A 15,485-nucleotide genomic window follows, 5' to 3' on the forward strand; every position below is an offset into this window, starting at 1 on the left:
GGTGTCAGTTCTTTCAAAAAGCTTTTGAACCTGTCAGTCAATTCAAACTCAATTGATGGGGAAGGGGAATGTCTCAAAGATAGTTACCACAGCCACCTTTGTTTTTTTTAACCAAAACGCGAACAGGAGTAATAATAAAGAAGACCTTATTAATTCCTCTGCTGAACAAGAGAGTGTGGCATGACCTTGCCTTTTACTAGACAGCTGAGAAACCACATGGAGTGAGAGATTATGAAAGCCTCACCTAACAAAAAAGTTTTTTGTGTTCTGCTTCTTGCAGTGAACTGGAGAACCAGCTCCTAGCTCAGGGCTACTCTCCCATAAGGTATTCCTGGTACTCAACAATCACAAGCTTAGATGAATTGCACTTCAAATGATATACAGCGTGTTGGAAACCATATGTTTTTATTTCTAGTGTTCACCATTAGGGTTTGTCTAAGCATTGTGTCCCCTGTGGTTAGATAGAGCCCTTCCCAGGTGACAACTGCTGTTGGAGAACTGGCTATGCTAACACATCGTGCTGCTGTGTTGCAAATACTGTTGTAAATGTGCTAAAATACAGCATTGTGTTGTTAAATGAGATATTGAAAATCAACTCAGGAAATGGATGCATATAATAATCTTACATTGTTCTGGTTGGAAATTTGTCCTGTGAATTCTTTCACAGTTTTTTATAAAAACTTTTAAAATGCTGGCAATTCCTATGCTTTTATGTTTTTTTTTTCTCCCTCTACAAAAATAATATAATAGTAAACCATTAAATTCAAATCAAAACAAAATGTGGATGAAGGACTGGATGAAATTCGATGCTTTGCATTATACAGAATACCAGAATTTGTCTTGAACTTCTTAGTCATAAAATCTACTATCTTAGCTTTGTGGGGTCCTTAAAGGGCCTCAAATTCTTACACAGAAATCCCACAGTCCTTTCGCATACAGACAGGTGGAGCCTTGACTGACTGGAAATCTCACAGTAATGGGCAACAACAGTTGCCTGACGGGATGTTCTTTCTCAGGCGTTGTCCATCAGCTGTTTCACTGTATGCTACATCCCAGTCCGAGGTGAATTGTGTTGTGTAGCCACATCTGTGATTTCAGAGCAATACAGAAGATAATTTTAAATAAAATGAGTATCACAGCTTGTATGCTCCTAGAGGTGCCATCAGAGGGTATGCTAGTCATTTGCCTGTTCAAACCGGCTCTTGCTGTCTATTTGTAGTAGTGCGTGAAGGGCAGAACTACGACCTGCCTCTGCCCTAAAAGGCAGAGCATCTAGGCTGACCTCAAAAAGTAAGATTTTGTGTGTGCGACTCCCTATGTGACCTCTGTATGTGTTCATGCAGTATTATGCAGTTCTAAGGTTTATAGGTGTTTAGATGACAAATTATTCTCTTGCATGAAACTTTCTTACATGTGCTGTCATTGCAACTGAAAGAGTTAGAAGATATTATGATCTGGTTTTCTACTTTGCTATGTGGAATAAAAGCAGAGAAACTCTCGTACATAGGGAACTAAAAAAAAATTATTCAGGCCCAGTGTTGAGAGGAATTGGGCTGTTCTCGGACCCTTATTCTAAAGAACTAACTTGAATGCAGGTTAATGGCTTTAATGGACGAAGTGTTGCATCTTCATATTTCAGAGTGATGTGATACATTTCTTACTCATGCCACTTTGTACCATCCAGCTGATGTCCTGGTTGTGGTTCACAGTCTGGCAAAACTACTCTTGTGATGCGTAAAATAGGGTGTAAACATAGACAAGAAGACATTTCTTCTTGTCCTGAGTACCGTATCTGAGAGGTGATGAGTACTGGAGGTTTAATGATTCCAATGCTGAAATATTTTTCTATTTCTATTAATGTTAACTTTTTCTGTTGTGCACATTTTTTTCTTTATCTACTTTTGTAGGCTGCAGCTGTGCAGATATGATTTTGTACTGATGGAGAACACTGAAATGACCTTCAAACCTATCCCTTGCCCAGAGAGGGGTAAACGAAGAAAGAGCTTCTAGTAACTTAATTTCTCTTACAGCAGTGACATTTTGATTCTTCCTCAGGATAAAGACTGCAATGAGAAAGGAAACGAGATAAGCTAGATTTTTTTTCAGGAGTCTACCTGGTAATATGCATTACTTGCTTTGAATGCCTTAGGGTGAAAGTAATTGAAAAGTTCAGATATCTATGTATTTGGGAAACTTGGATAAAGTAAATGTATCATGGTGGAGAACATGTAATGGTCTATTCATTATTATTTGTTAGCGTGAAGCAACTACTGAATTAAATATGAATTATCTGCATAATCCTGGCACATTATTTGTCAATTCATACATATATTTAATTATTTATTATTTGTAATGGCTTTTACATGGAAACATAATTATCTCTCTACTAAGTGAATTTAATATACTGTGCATTTGATCTACAGATCTAATACACAGCAGTTTTGCTGTGCAATGTTCATTGGATAAATGAATTCACATTTTCTCATTATATAATTTCTCAGTCTCTGAGAACTGGAACAATAAGATTTGTGGGCACATATGTAAATTTGCTATTTAAATCAATTATCTTTATGCTCATTGTAGAGGAATATTATTGCAACCATTCAGATTTTTTTCTATTAAGCCTATGGACAGGGCAGCGATGTTTCGGATATGAAATTCTAAAGTCTATTTTGAAGAGAATAGCTTAAAGATGAAATAAATGCGTTTTCATTCTATTTCTGTTTGGGCCTCTTGGAATTAGAGCTGCTGCTCACGCTGAGATTGATGGCAGCTTTTCACCTACTGGAATGTGAGCGGGAATAAGCCCTACATAAAGAAATCCTCCTCCAGTTCAGAAAACGGTTTTTCAATGCCAGTTTGCCTTTCCTGGTGGTGCTGACTGAAGAGTAGATATGTATATATTTCTTCTTTAAGGTTGTTTTATGTATTTAACCCTGGTTTCTCATGTAAGTGAGTCCTATGCATGTTATCCTTTTCCTTTCTTTCCTGTGCCCCGGCTGTCCCTGCTCGTGACAGCAATAGTTGGTTGAACCTATTGATCAGTTTCATCTGAATGTCAGAGTGAGATGCCCAAAACCTATGAATTGTAAGTTTTATTGAAAGTCAACAGCTGGGTTAAAAGTAAGATGGAAGGTAGCATCCTAAGGAAGGGAAAGCAAGTTATAATATTGTCCTTTTCATTGCAAGAGGTGACTCCAGCATGCAGGTCAGTATGTGCAAGGCTCTGAACCAGCCATTGCACGTGCTTTTACTTCTCTAAACAAGCAAGTGCTTGGACACACCAAAAAAAATACAGAACTGTGGACACACTTGCTGATGGACTGAGTTTTTTAAAAAATTATTTCTTCTATAGAAATGGTAATTATTTTACCACAGGTTTTCTCAGGTGATGTCTTTCTCAGCTTTCTCCTTTTATTGTATACCTCTTTGTTCCTTTCCTCTGAGGGGGTCATTAGGAGATACACAGAAAAAGACCTTATTTCTGCTTATATGCATGAGTATGGAGAGGTGTGGGGTTTTTGTATTTCTTCTCCCCTTTTTTTTATACTGCTGTTATTCTCCTTGGTTTTATTCTGCAGGTTTTTGTCCAGCCTTGTTCTCATCACCTCTAGTTTCTCCTTTACAGGTCTCTTCTTTCTTTCATCACCGTGCCTTCAAATACCTGTTTCTTATATCACTGTAAAAAAACATAGAGACTTGAGAGTAAATTTCAAATGTCTTGAAGTAGAATCTTTCAATGGGTGACACAGATGTTCAGGCATAGAAATGTATCATATGTCCCCTTAAATTTCCTTTTAATGTTGCTTTCTACAACTTCTCTGAAGTTTTATATTTTTATATGTTTTTAATTAATATTTTTATGTTTCATATCCTTGCTCTTTTTTTCATCATTTTTATGTCCTGCTGAGAATACAAGGGTATGGATATGATTTTTGACTATAAACTTTTATTTTGCTTGAGATATTCAATCACAAGTTGCTATCTGGAAAAATTAATAAAATTGTATTAGCTCTAAAGTGGCAGCATAAAGGGTAGATATACTGCTCTTTCCAGTAATGGAACTGAGTGTTTGTTTATTACCACAACTATTATTGATGCAGTTGTCAAATGAGTGCTTTTTCCCCCTATTTTGTGGATTGTTTACCCATATGAGCTTGATTTTCAACAGCTTACTCTATTTAAAGGCAGAGACAAATAAAAGTCTACCATTTCAGCATTTTCTGGGGTTGGCATTTTCACTATGAACTATATCCTTTGCCATTTACTTGCTCCCAAAATTAGGATAGAAGTCTAGTATTGCAGCCCTTGGAAAGGTCAACTTGCACTAATAAATGCTTTTAGGCAGTAGTCATAACTGACGTGCAATGGGTTACCAGCCTCATGCATCCTTTATCTATCATGTAAACATACTGGCAAAATGGTGGCTATGCAAGCAGCCACAGTGAGTTGTGGGGTAAAGCATAAGACACGAGCAAGAAAATGTGAAGAATCGAGGAGTGAGATACATTCTTAGATTTTTTCCATTATAAATGCATGGAAAAATGTGAGGTAAGGTGCTGTTGAAAAGATAAAAGGAGACATACAGACATGACTAACAGTGTTGCGCAGTGGTGCAATATAAAGGTAATAATAATATTTTCACAGACTTTAAACATACCTATAAAAAGGGTAGGACAGGAATAGTGATTTGTTGCCTTGATTTGCATAAACTTTGGGTAAAAAGGAAAGAAGCAGCGGGGTTGATAAGGAGGTTCCAATAAACAATATGAGGTGGAAAGAAACTTTTTTCCCCCTAATTTCCCATTTTAGTTGGTAATTTCCATTTTGTAAGAGGGACTGTTCCAGGCAGTGCATTTCCAGCGCATAATTGCACTTCTCAAGTGGCTAAGCACTTGGACTGTAGCCTCGTGTCTCCCAGTACCAACAAAAATATCCTGTAATTGCTTTTTATGGCTCACTGCCACATGCTACTTTGTACTAATTCTGTCAGCTCCCTTAAGCTCAGCAGAGGATGCCGTGGTCAAGCAGAAAATGAAAATCTTCCAAGGAGTTCCCTGTCCTGAAGCAAGAGGTGATGATAGTTCAGTGGAGTGCACTTCTGCATCAGAGCTGAAGAGAGGTTGGACACACTGCAGTACTGTTTTGTATTCTCTGTCAGAGTACAAAATATCCACTAAAATTTTTCATTTTACTACATATGTTTTCATTGGGAAAATTCAGAATGAGCTGAAAACCCCAAATCAATTTCCATTGCGAAAATCTGAAATGGAGAAATAGATCATTTCATCCTAGTTTTGACTTGGAATGAAATATTTGCTTTATTGAACTACCCTAAATGCTCTAAAGTCCAGTCAAGAAACACTTCCTAATTTTGTTCGCTTTATTTTAGAAGTTTGCTTGTATCTAGTGTGCTTAACAGTAAGGAACAATCTATATATGAAGAAAGATATAGCCCATGAGTAAATGTAGGCTCTGTAATTAACCAGCATATTGTAGCACTACCAAATGGATCTCTTTAGTATATACTTGTAGTAAAGAACTCTAAATTATTTCTATTAAATGCAACAAGCTTGGGAGATGTAATGCAGTGTTTATATTTAGTGCTTAGTCACAGGGAGATGAACTTGTTAATTGACAGGTTTAATAAAACTAATATAAACTTGGTTCTCCTGTTTGTGTGAGACCTGATTTGTGTGTGATAATGTCATCTTTTCTTTTACGTGTACTATTTCAAATGACATGACAGTGAGGATATGTCAAGAAACTCGTTAAGCAGGAGTACTCACTGGAGCTTACTTAGGCAAAAGACAGTGTACAATACGGGAGATGTTCATTACATCACTCTCTTAATTCACAATAGGTTGAAATGGTCTAGATTAAAGATATGTAAAACAAGACCACTTGCCAGTTTAATTTGGGATGGCTTTATTGATTTCAGTGATGCTATATACAGTTAAGGCTGTAGTTTATGATCTCTGCCTTAGATAAAGATTGATTTCACATTGGAGTTACTTATTTGTATAAAGTAAAGTGCAGATAAATGTTGGTGGAATTAATGGCTAAGTTTATATACAGCTAAGTGGAAAGCAATTTAGCAAGGAGATGCTCAAAGAAGGTCTGGTATCTTTTTAGGAAGAAGAAAGCCCTGCAAAAACATCTGCTCTTTTTATGCGAATTTGGTAGAGTTATGGGTTACTTCTAAACGAGCATTCCAGGGTAATTAATAATCACATGAAATATTAATGTCTGGATGGCAAGTGATGGACCAATACAGTGCAGCTGATATAAGGAAGGAAGGATTCAGACATGGGGACATAAAGAGGTACTAAGTCAGGATTTATGCTAAGTCCAGAGTCACCTACCACATTTGACAGCTGAACACCACTCAGTGGGTACCTCAACTTATTTTTTCACTTTGAAGTTTCCAGGATTTCTTCTGAGCATACCCAGATGTGTGCATCAGTCTTAGTGCTGAACACTTTGGCACTGCCTCCTAGCTAATCGATGTCCCAAGTCTAAGCATACTTACACCTCCTCCTTCAGTCTGTTTCAAAAGTGTAAGGAAAATGATATGCTGCTGCTCCCCAGTAGACATGGTTTATGGTCAAGAGACCCTGTTTGGAGTACAAGTTAGTCATCCATGGCATCGGGGAGGTTTAGGTTTACATCTGAGGATTCCCAAGGGAGCACTGGTGCCCTCATTCATCCTCTGAGCCCTCCTGGGCTGGGAACACTTTCCCCTTCTTCTTAAAGGAGTGCGGGTGTGCAGAATGGGGCCAGGACTGACGGGCCTCGAGAAAGCACAGGTGAGCCCAGTGAGGGGAGTACTCAATGGGACTCCTGGGTGACAGGCTTTATTTCCAGGGCGCTTAAATGGTCAATGTGTAAAATGGGCTAACTGCTAAAAGTGTGTCTTCAGCTGCTCTCAGTTCCAACTGAACCATCTGTCCTTTCTCACAAGGTGAAGAAGCAGCCTGTGTCTGCTGCCACAGAGCCCTGGGTTCACTGCAGCTGCCAAAGAAGCTCTACACTATGGCATCAAAAGCCAGTTTTAGTTTCAGTCCTCGCATTCTTCTGTGTACTGTAAGAGCGTAGGAGAGAAACACTACTTTATGACCTAAAAAAGTGATGTAGTAGCTTTTAGATAAGCTCAGCTCTTCGGTCCCTGAGCTGCAGTGACTTCAGTGCAGCTGGAGACAGTGGTTATGGTCAACAAGTAGCATAGCCCAGGGCCACAGAATTGGTAGCCTTAACCATCGGTGTGAGACTAGATTACTCACCATATGGTCTAGCTCTAGCAAGTCCTCAGAGAAGCTCTGTTCTGGCCCTGTACTGGTCAGAGTGCATTAGGTGTGCTCCCGGGAGGTATCTTTCAGTTTAATTTCATTTGAAAGCAACCCACTTGGCACGCTCTGAGACTGCTCTGCAATGCGAACTGGGATGTGGTAAGTCAGGGTGGTCCTGATTCAAACTAAAAGGCTTATACAGATAGTGCCAAAATGTTGTGGATAAAAGTATACATACAATGGGCGTATCCGAAAAGTGGCACGATGACATCTGTTTAAAAAGTGGAAGTGTGACTCCTGTGGCAGTTAATATTTCTACTATACCTCAGAATACCACACATCCACTTGCTTCCTGCTTGACGGTTTGAGCGATGGAGGAGTGGTGATTTTCAAAATGTTTACCAATTGCATGCAGTTTGCACGTTAATTGCATAGTGTATTTAACCTTCTCATATCTATGTTTCTAATATTATTACGAATATGAGTGTAAGGGAAAGAGATAATGGTCCTACCAATACAATGTACAGAGAAACAAAGGATAAAATATAAATGGAGAGAAGAAAAATGTGTTAAGCTTTTAGAAGAAATGAAAAAGTTGTCAGGAGAGGGCAGCCTTTTCACATAAACTATAAACCAACAACAATACAGAAAACGTCTCAAATTATTCCTTTCACTATAGTTAAGCATGCCAGTGTGGGGTTAACCTTGTTAAGGAAACTGCAACATGCAGAAAACTTGATCACAAGAATGGTCCTCTTTTGTGCCACCTTCAAAGGACAGAGGCCTGGCTTTGTAGTTGTGGTGTTTTCCTGTTATGTTCAGATAATAGAGTTAGAAATGATTTTAAGATGAGTCAACAAAGAGAATGTGATCATCCTTTTTTTTTTTGGTAGTTAAAGGCAAATGAACTTAGAATACTTTGGTTATTAAGGGAAAAATACACTTGCTTAAGTGTTATTGCAGAGAGGTAAGCCAATATTTCGATTAAGAACTAACACAGCACAGCAAATTAAATGAACGGTGCTTTATTAATGTATTCTTAATCATATCAATCTGTCGCAGTATTTATTCAAATACAATATGTAGTCATGAAGGCTGTTTCAAATAGTGAAATTTATATCATAAGCAATTGGCAGACTACACTGGTGTTATACAGAACTTGTTGCAGTCAGTAGACTCCAGCTACAACTAGTCTCTAACTATTCTGGTGAATATATCACTACAGTGGAAAAAGAGAAACCCTAACATTTGAATGAACATCATGTGACCTGATGCAAGAGATTAGGAAGATGTATATGTTTTAACTTCTGATTCCTGAGTGGAAGGAGTAGCCTCGTGGCTGTTTCTTTGCAAGTAATTTAGCCTGTCGTATGTCAGGGCATTGGAGCAGGAACTACCAAACTGCCTAGGTAAGGCTTTATGGAGGTCACCACCAGTGTAAGCAGGTGTGCTTCATAAAAATTTAACACAAACATGACAGTTACATGCATTATATATCAGTATCTGTTGGAACTTTTCCACATAAAGACCTTTCCTCAAATCTCAAATCAAAATGTCCAGCATCTCAGCAAAGGTTTTTAACTCAGCCGTTGTTGCCAAGTGACTTCAAGACCAGAGGCACCTGATGGCCAGCAGCTCAGAGGAGGAGTGGAGGAAGCTCTCGTCTCATCTACCTGTAGATACTCAATCTGATGCCTGTGGAAAGGATAAAATATAAAAGATACAGGCCAAAGGGGAAGGCTGTAGTCAACTCTGTAGCTATACCTTAAATCAGCAGAGTTCCTTGAACATAGAGGGATTTACACCTGTAAAAAGTAACTCAAGTGTCTTTGGATGCCCTGTTCCAGTGTACGAAGAATATTTATCTGTTGTGTTCTGACAACAGGAACCCCACCTGCTAGCTATGCAAGGCAGTGCAATTGGAACACATTTTGTCCATTCAAAAACAGGGAAGGGAGAGGAAGGGAAGGGAAGGGAAGGGAAGGGAAGGGAAGGGAAGGGAAGGGAAGGGAAGGGAAGGGAAGAGGTCTTGACGTGTATATTTAAGATGGGATCTTTGCCCATTTTGAAGTGCTCCTAACTCAGGTTGTTATTTCCTTTTAACTGATATGTCAATGTATCCCTGCAAGATGTAAGAAAACACAGCCACTTCTTTCAAAAATCTTTAGTGAATTAGATTCTGCAGCATTTTAACAAAATGGTCTGAAATAAGGAGAATTAGGCTGCAGTGATTTTTTTTCGACTTTTTAAAAACTGACAAGCAATAGCTCCTGCACATAGCAGTATTAGGTTTTTCCTGTATTCAAGAAGAGCCTATTGCAGTTACCACAGAAATAATCTCTTAAAATATATTTTTAAGTTGCACAAACTAGAAATCTGATGGCACTGGCTTGATGTTAAAACTTTCTTTCTACCTCAGAATGCTTTCTTTGTCAATTAGGAGGAAAGTTTCACAATCAAAGTAAACTCTTGTGGCCTTCTGGTAGGCAAGAAGGAGTGGCAAATGATTCCAAGAATAAATTAAAAACCCCTGGTTAGCTGAAATAAATAAATGTATGATATCAAAGCAAGGCTAGTTTGGCGCTCTCTGTGTTTCAAAATAAAGTCAGATGTTGGCCAAGCCAACGTGAGGGACCCCAAACCTCTCACTTTCAAAAATATAGAAGAATCATCAACCTTATATCTGAACATTTATTGATGTAATTCTGTAACTCCAAGTCTATTTTAATATATGTCAAATGTCACAAAAGTCCCAAAAAATTCTTAAGGTTTGGAAATCTACCCTGAGTGTAAATTTGGGTCTAGGCACTTGGCTGAGCAAGCACTCAACTTCAGCTAATTATGGTTTTAGACCTTGATTTAGTAAAGCACTTAAGCGCCAGGTGATTTAAGTGATTGGTTAAGATGAGAATTAAGTAAGCACTTAAACAGGAACCTACTTAATTGTCAGTCTGAAGTAATGAAGTATCTTTTGCTCAAAGGTCAAATATTTTTCCTAGTGCTCAAATCTGTCATAAAATATTTAGTTTGTGTATAATATGCATATTATGCATTTGTTCCAATTAAGAAACAAATACACAGCATAAGGAAGGAGCAAAGGGTGTCTAAAGGCTCTACCAATCTTCTCCCTCCCATCCGTCTACTCCACACTCATGGATGCTTTTAGTCTGTGGTTTCCACCCTTCAAGGAAGTCTAAGGGGAAGGCAGAGAGTAAATCATAGCGTGGTATACTGCTCAACATGACGTGCATGCATTGTCGTGTATTGGATGCCAGGACACACCCCTATTCCTATAAAATATTGCTAGGCATCTTCACTGTGGATGCAGAACAGATGGGCTTTAGCTTTTCAGTTCTTATTCAAAACAATTCTTTCACTTTAAAGCATTTGATTTCCAGCTGATTTTCCTTAAAGGAACAGAGGGCTTTATGAAAGGTGCCAGGAACTGTGCTTATGGTTTGAAGGTGTTGTAGTGTATATAATGCATATTATCATATTTTAAGATAGCTGAATTTTGGATATTTCCCAATGTTTTGACTAGCAAAACACATGGGATCCTTGTAGGTCGATGTTATTGAAGAGACACAGATAAATTGGAAATTTTCCAGAAACAGTATGACTCTGCCTGTATATTAAGATCTGTCTCCTTCTGAGCCTGGTTGAATTGGAGGTAGTAGACTTGTATACTTGTCTATGTATATGCATGCAACAAAAGCTTCAGCCCTCATATAGGTTATTGTTAACTTGTCAATAGGATCCCTAGGCCACCCTTGATTATCAATAGCTGGATCTGATTTTAACTGGCCTTTTTTCCCTGTCTCATTTTTGCGTTCTTTTCTTTCTGAAATAAAAGAGGAGAAAGACTGTTCTGGTCAGCAAAATTGCCAGATTTACTTTGAAATCATATGTCCTTATTGTGGAAAGTACACTTTGAAAAATGTCTTCACCTAGAACCAGTTTTTAAACAAATATAATAAACCTATAATATGATATATAATGGTACAGTGTATAGCTCTACCAAGTGAAGGACTTGTGCTTATTTGTATTTTGTCTGGTCCATCTGCCGTAACCTCTGCAATCAAAAAAGTATACATATTTTTTTAATGTCTCTGAATCAAACTTTTTTTCCCTTGCTATTACTATCTTTCTGGTTGTTCTTTGAAGTACCTTGTGTGAGCCAACTTGGGCAGGATGCAGGAAAGACCACAAGACCGTGGATGAAAGGCAAAGAACAAGTTTAATCTCAATACCTCGCAAATCGGGGAGGCTCCGCAGCAACGCCCGGGCAGAGGGATACAAGCAGGGGACGCAGGCACCGCAGGGCAGGAGAAAGTTCTTGTTAGCAGGAGCGTGTGAGCTCTAACTTGCTGTTCTCGCCTGCTTTTCAAGGGTTCAAGCAGGCATAGTTTTCCACTGTGCTTTGATCTTCTTCAACAACAAGGCAGTGATCTCATGTATGCTGGATAAGGTGTCCCTGAGTCCATCCCAGGCTTACATTATCTAAGTGCGGATATTCTACTTGCAAGCACACAAGGCTGAACAACAATTAATGTGATATGTGTGTTGTCCAGCACTCCAGGTGCGAGTCACTTGAGCGTGTTTACAATCCTCCTCGCCAATCTTCCGTTATATTCCCACATACCTACATCTATATTTTATAAAATATGATAAACTGAGGAAAGAAAAGGAATATCATTAGATGAAATGAGGCCAAGCATTTCACCAACTGTTCAGCAGCCCACACAAAAAGATTGTGGGTTGTTGGCATTTGTTTTGAGTGGGGAAGCTTGGAGAGGTCAGCGGGGCAGGGAATATGCAAATAAGCATCTTTACTGAAAAAAAGGAAAAGGAGAGGCTTTATGCAATATATGCAAGTAGGTGTCGAGACTTGAACAGAAGCTGAACTCAGGTTCCCTTAGAAGTGATAGACAATGCAGAGCGATGCAGACAAAGTGCAATCAGTCACTGAGGAAGTGCTGGTAACCCTTTGGACTTTTGCCTTTCCTGCAAATGTCATTGCTACCCAATCTACTTCAGTGTACTTTGACTGGTATCACAGACCTACTGTTTAAATTAATCCAGCTAAACTGCGTCACCTTTATTGGAATAGGTTAGGAAGCTTCTAGGTTTGAGGACATAGTAACTACTAGAAGGAGAGTGGTGAGAAGTCCTAAAGAATGCAGCGAGAAAATAATGCAAATCTTCAACTTGATCAGCAGTGTGAAGTGAGAGAAATAAAAATGTAGGAGGTCTTTCAGAAGGAGAGACAATCAAAATAATGACAAAAACAAGCTCTGGAACATGCTCACAGAAAAGAAGGGAGATTTTTGGGTGCAGTGTTACCTGGGAAAAGAACTTCGAGTTGCTAAGAAGGGGCCTGTCCATTGCGGGGACCTTGTTCATAGACATAGTTGCATCCTGGGCTGAGCCAGATGGGGTTCATTCTAGTTCAGATGAGTGGGTTTTAAAGTCAGAGCTGGATACTGAACTGTCTGTCAGCTGAAGAAGCGCTGCCTCTGTTAAGTGCTGCTCTCCACCCTGCTACACTCTTTACTGGGAGCCATGCCACCCAAACTTGGCTCAGTGGGCAACTCCTCCTTCCCCTGCCCACTCAAGCCCAGAACAAGAAGTCCCCATCCCTGGAACTGCCTGCGAGTCTGGCAGCTCACCCGTTCCTGCACCTCCCTCCAGCAGGGATTTTTCCTCCCAACAAAAACAACCCACAGGGCCACAAATGTTAGTTTATTGCTTGGTTCGTAAAGGTGATGCTCAGTAACAGCTTTGTGCTTAAAAAATAGAAGTGTCCGTCTTGCAAAAACAATCCCACTGAAAAAGAACATTATCAACATTCTTCAAAGGGCAAATGCTGAAAAGACAAAAAAAAAAAAAAAGTATTACAAAATCTACTCCTGAATGGCTTTTAGGTCACAATTGAAGGACTGGAGCAGTGTGATAGCTAGTGCCAATACTCCTCACTCTGTGCCTTCTCTGCATACTATGCAGAAAGCTCCGAGTTTGTTAGCTTGCAAAGTACTGTACCTTTTTTTGTTTACTAGGTCTTGAAGTATTCATCAGCATCAGTGGAAAGATTCATGCTGATTGCAATGGTCTTGGATCAGTGGGTCATGTTGTGTCCCCCTGCCCCTCACCCCCCAAAAAAAGAAAAAAAGAAGATATATCAACATCAAATCTAAAGCCAATGAAGGGGAAAAAAAATAATCTATAAACATTTACCTACATCAGGTACAATGTTAATGAAACTTTGAAAATGCAATCCATTTAAAAATATATATAACTAAAGCTCTCTTTCAGTAGTTTTATTCCATTATTTACAGGGCCATAAACATTGCACTTGGTTTCCGTCTCATGCAAGACTTTGAAGAAGAGATAGTGCTTTGTGGCATACAAATCACTAGAAAAAAGATCCAAGATTGAATAAAATAAGCTTGAAATGATTCTTTAGATGGACATGCAGCTTTTGCCTACAGCGTTAATATATTACAGTTTGTCATCTCTAAAATATAGCTGTGAAGAATGCTGTGAACCTGCTAATTAATAAGACTCTTTTCCTCAGACATTTCATTAACCTAAACTTTTTAGTTTTCTGTAGATTGAATGCATGCATGCCTGTTTTTAACCTTTGTACAATGGCTCCTAATGTTATAATTAATTTATTCCCACTAGCAAGAGGAGAATATTGGGTTATAGAAGTAATTCAAAATGAGTCATGCATAACTTATAGTGATCAATATTGTTGAGCATAATACTTTATTTTCTCTGATGACTTTTCATTTTATAGAAATAATGTATTGCCAAAAATACAGAACTCTAACATTTAATTTATCATTTAGCTTTAAACAATACACAGGCAAATATTTAGAGTGGCACACAGGATACATGAACATAAAGAGTTAAAAACACCTTGCTTGCCCAGGTAAGATCTCCAATTACCCAGACTATGTACAGTATCTTCTAATAGCACCCTATGTGGATGCATCTTTATTTATGTATTACAAAAACTGAGTCTGGGTTTTTCTGCAGAGAGGTCAATTCTGTATCCTTCTGTTGCACATCTGCCTGGAAGGTGAGAATAATCGGCTGACAATATTATCCAAGAGCTGGAAAAAGTCACCTCATGTGCATGGCAGGGATGGAGTAATGACTACACCCAGTTCCTTTTGACTCTCACACTCCAAGCACAAATACAGGCTGGGCAGAGAACAGATTGAGAGCAGCCCTGAGGAGAAGGACTTGGGGATGTTGGAGGATGAGAAGCTCAACATGAGCTGGCAACATGCGTTCCCAGCCCAGAACGCCAACTGTATCCTGGGCTGCATCAAAAGAAGTGCGGCCAGCAGGTTGAGAGAGGTGATTCTGCCCCTCTACTCTGCTCTTGTGAGACCCCACCTGGAGTACTGCATCCAGCTCTGGGGCCCCCAACAAAAGAAGGACATGAACCTGTTGGAGTGGGTCCAGAGGAGGGCCATGAAGATGATCAGGGGACTGGAGCACCTCTCCTATGGAGACAGGCTGAGAGAGTTGGGGTTGTTGAGCATGGAGAAGAAAAGTCTCTGGGGAGACCTTATAGTGACCTTCCAGTATCTGAAGGGGGCCTACAAGAAAGCTGGAGAGGGACTTTTACAAGGGCATGTACTGATAGCACAAGGGGGAATGGCTTAAAATTGGAAGACAGTAGATTTAGATTAGCTATCAGGAAGAAATTTTTTGCTATGAGGGTGGTGACACACTGCAACAGGTTGCCCTGAGAAGTCATGGAGGCCCCATCACTGGAAGTGCTGGATGGGGAGGCCAGGCTGGATAGGGCTTTAAGCAACCTGATCTAGTGGGAGGTGTCCCTGCCTATGGCAGGAGGGTTGGAACTAGATGATCTTTGAGGTCTCTTCCAACCTAAACCATTCTATAATTCTACGATCACTGCTAAAGGCTAGTTTCAGTCCTCACTTGCCTCACCTATTGGATCAGAAGAGTGTGATGATTCGCACTGAGGATTGTTGAACTCTGTAGGGGATTGAAAGGGAGCAAGGAGGACAATTTCTCTTCCCACAGTGCTAGGCTGATCAAGCTGCTTCATTTTGTTCTGCTTTGATTTTTCTTTAACTGTATCCACAGTAGAGGAAGAACCACAAGTATTTGGTTATCTGATAAACCAGGGTGGAAATGGACTGGCAGGAAGAG

The 15,485-nt window shown here is 39.4% G+C and overlaps 1 protein-coding gene across 1 annotated transcript in view; it reads left to right on the top strand.

Annotated features, from left to right (window-relative positions):
* LIPI (lipase, member I) overlaps window positions 1–15,485 on the top strand; it is a 75,406-nt gene that overhangs the window by 17,784 nt on the left and 42,137 nt on the right. Inside the window, exon 10 of the mRNA XM_009883872.1 lies at window positions 1,908–1,987. Coding sequence (XP_009882174.1) covers window positions 1,908–1,987 — 80 coding nt within the window. The remainder of the gene's footprint in view (window positions 1–1,907; window positions 1,988–15,485) is intronic.

This window comes from Charadrius vociferus, unplaced genomic scaffold (genome assembly GCF_000708025.1).
Source record: "Charadrius vociferus isolate BGI_N301 unplaced genomic scaffold, ASM70802v2 scaffold414, whole genome shotgun sequence".
Taxonomy (NCBI): domain Eukaryota; kingdom Metazoa; phylum Chordata; class Aves; order Charadriiformes; family Charadriidae; genus Charadrius; species Charadrius vociferus.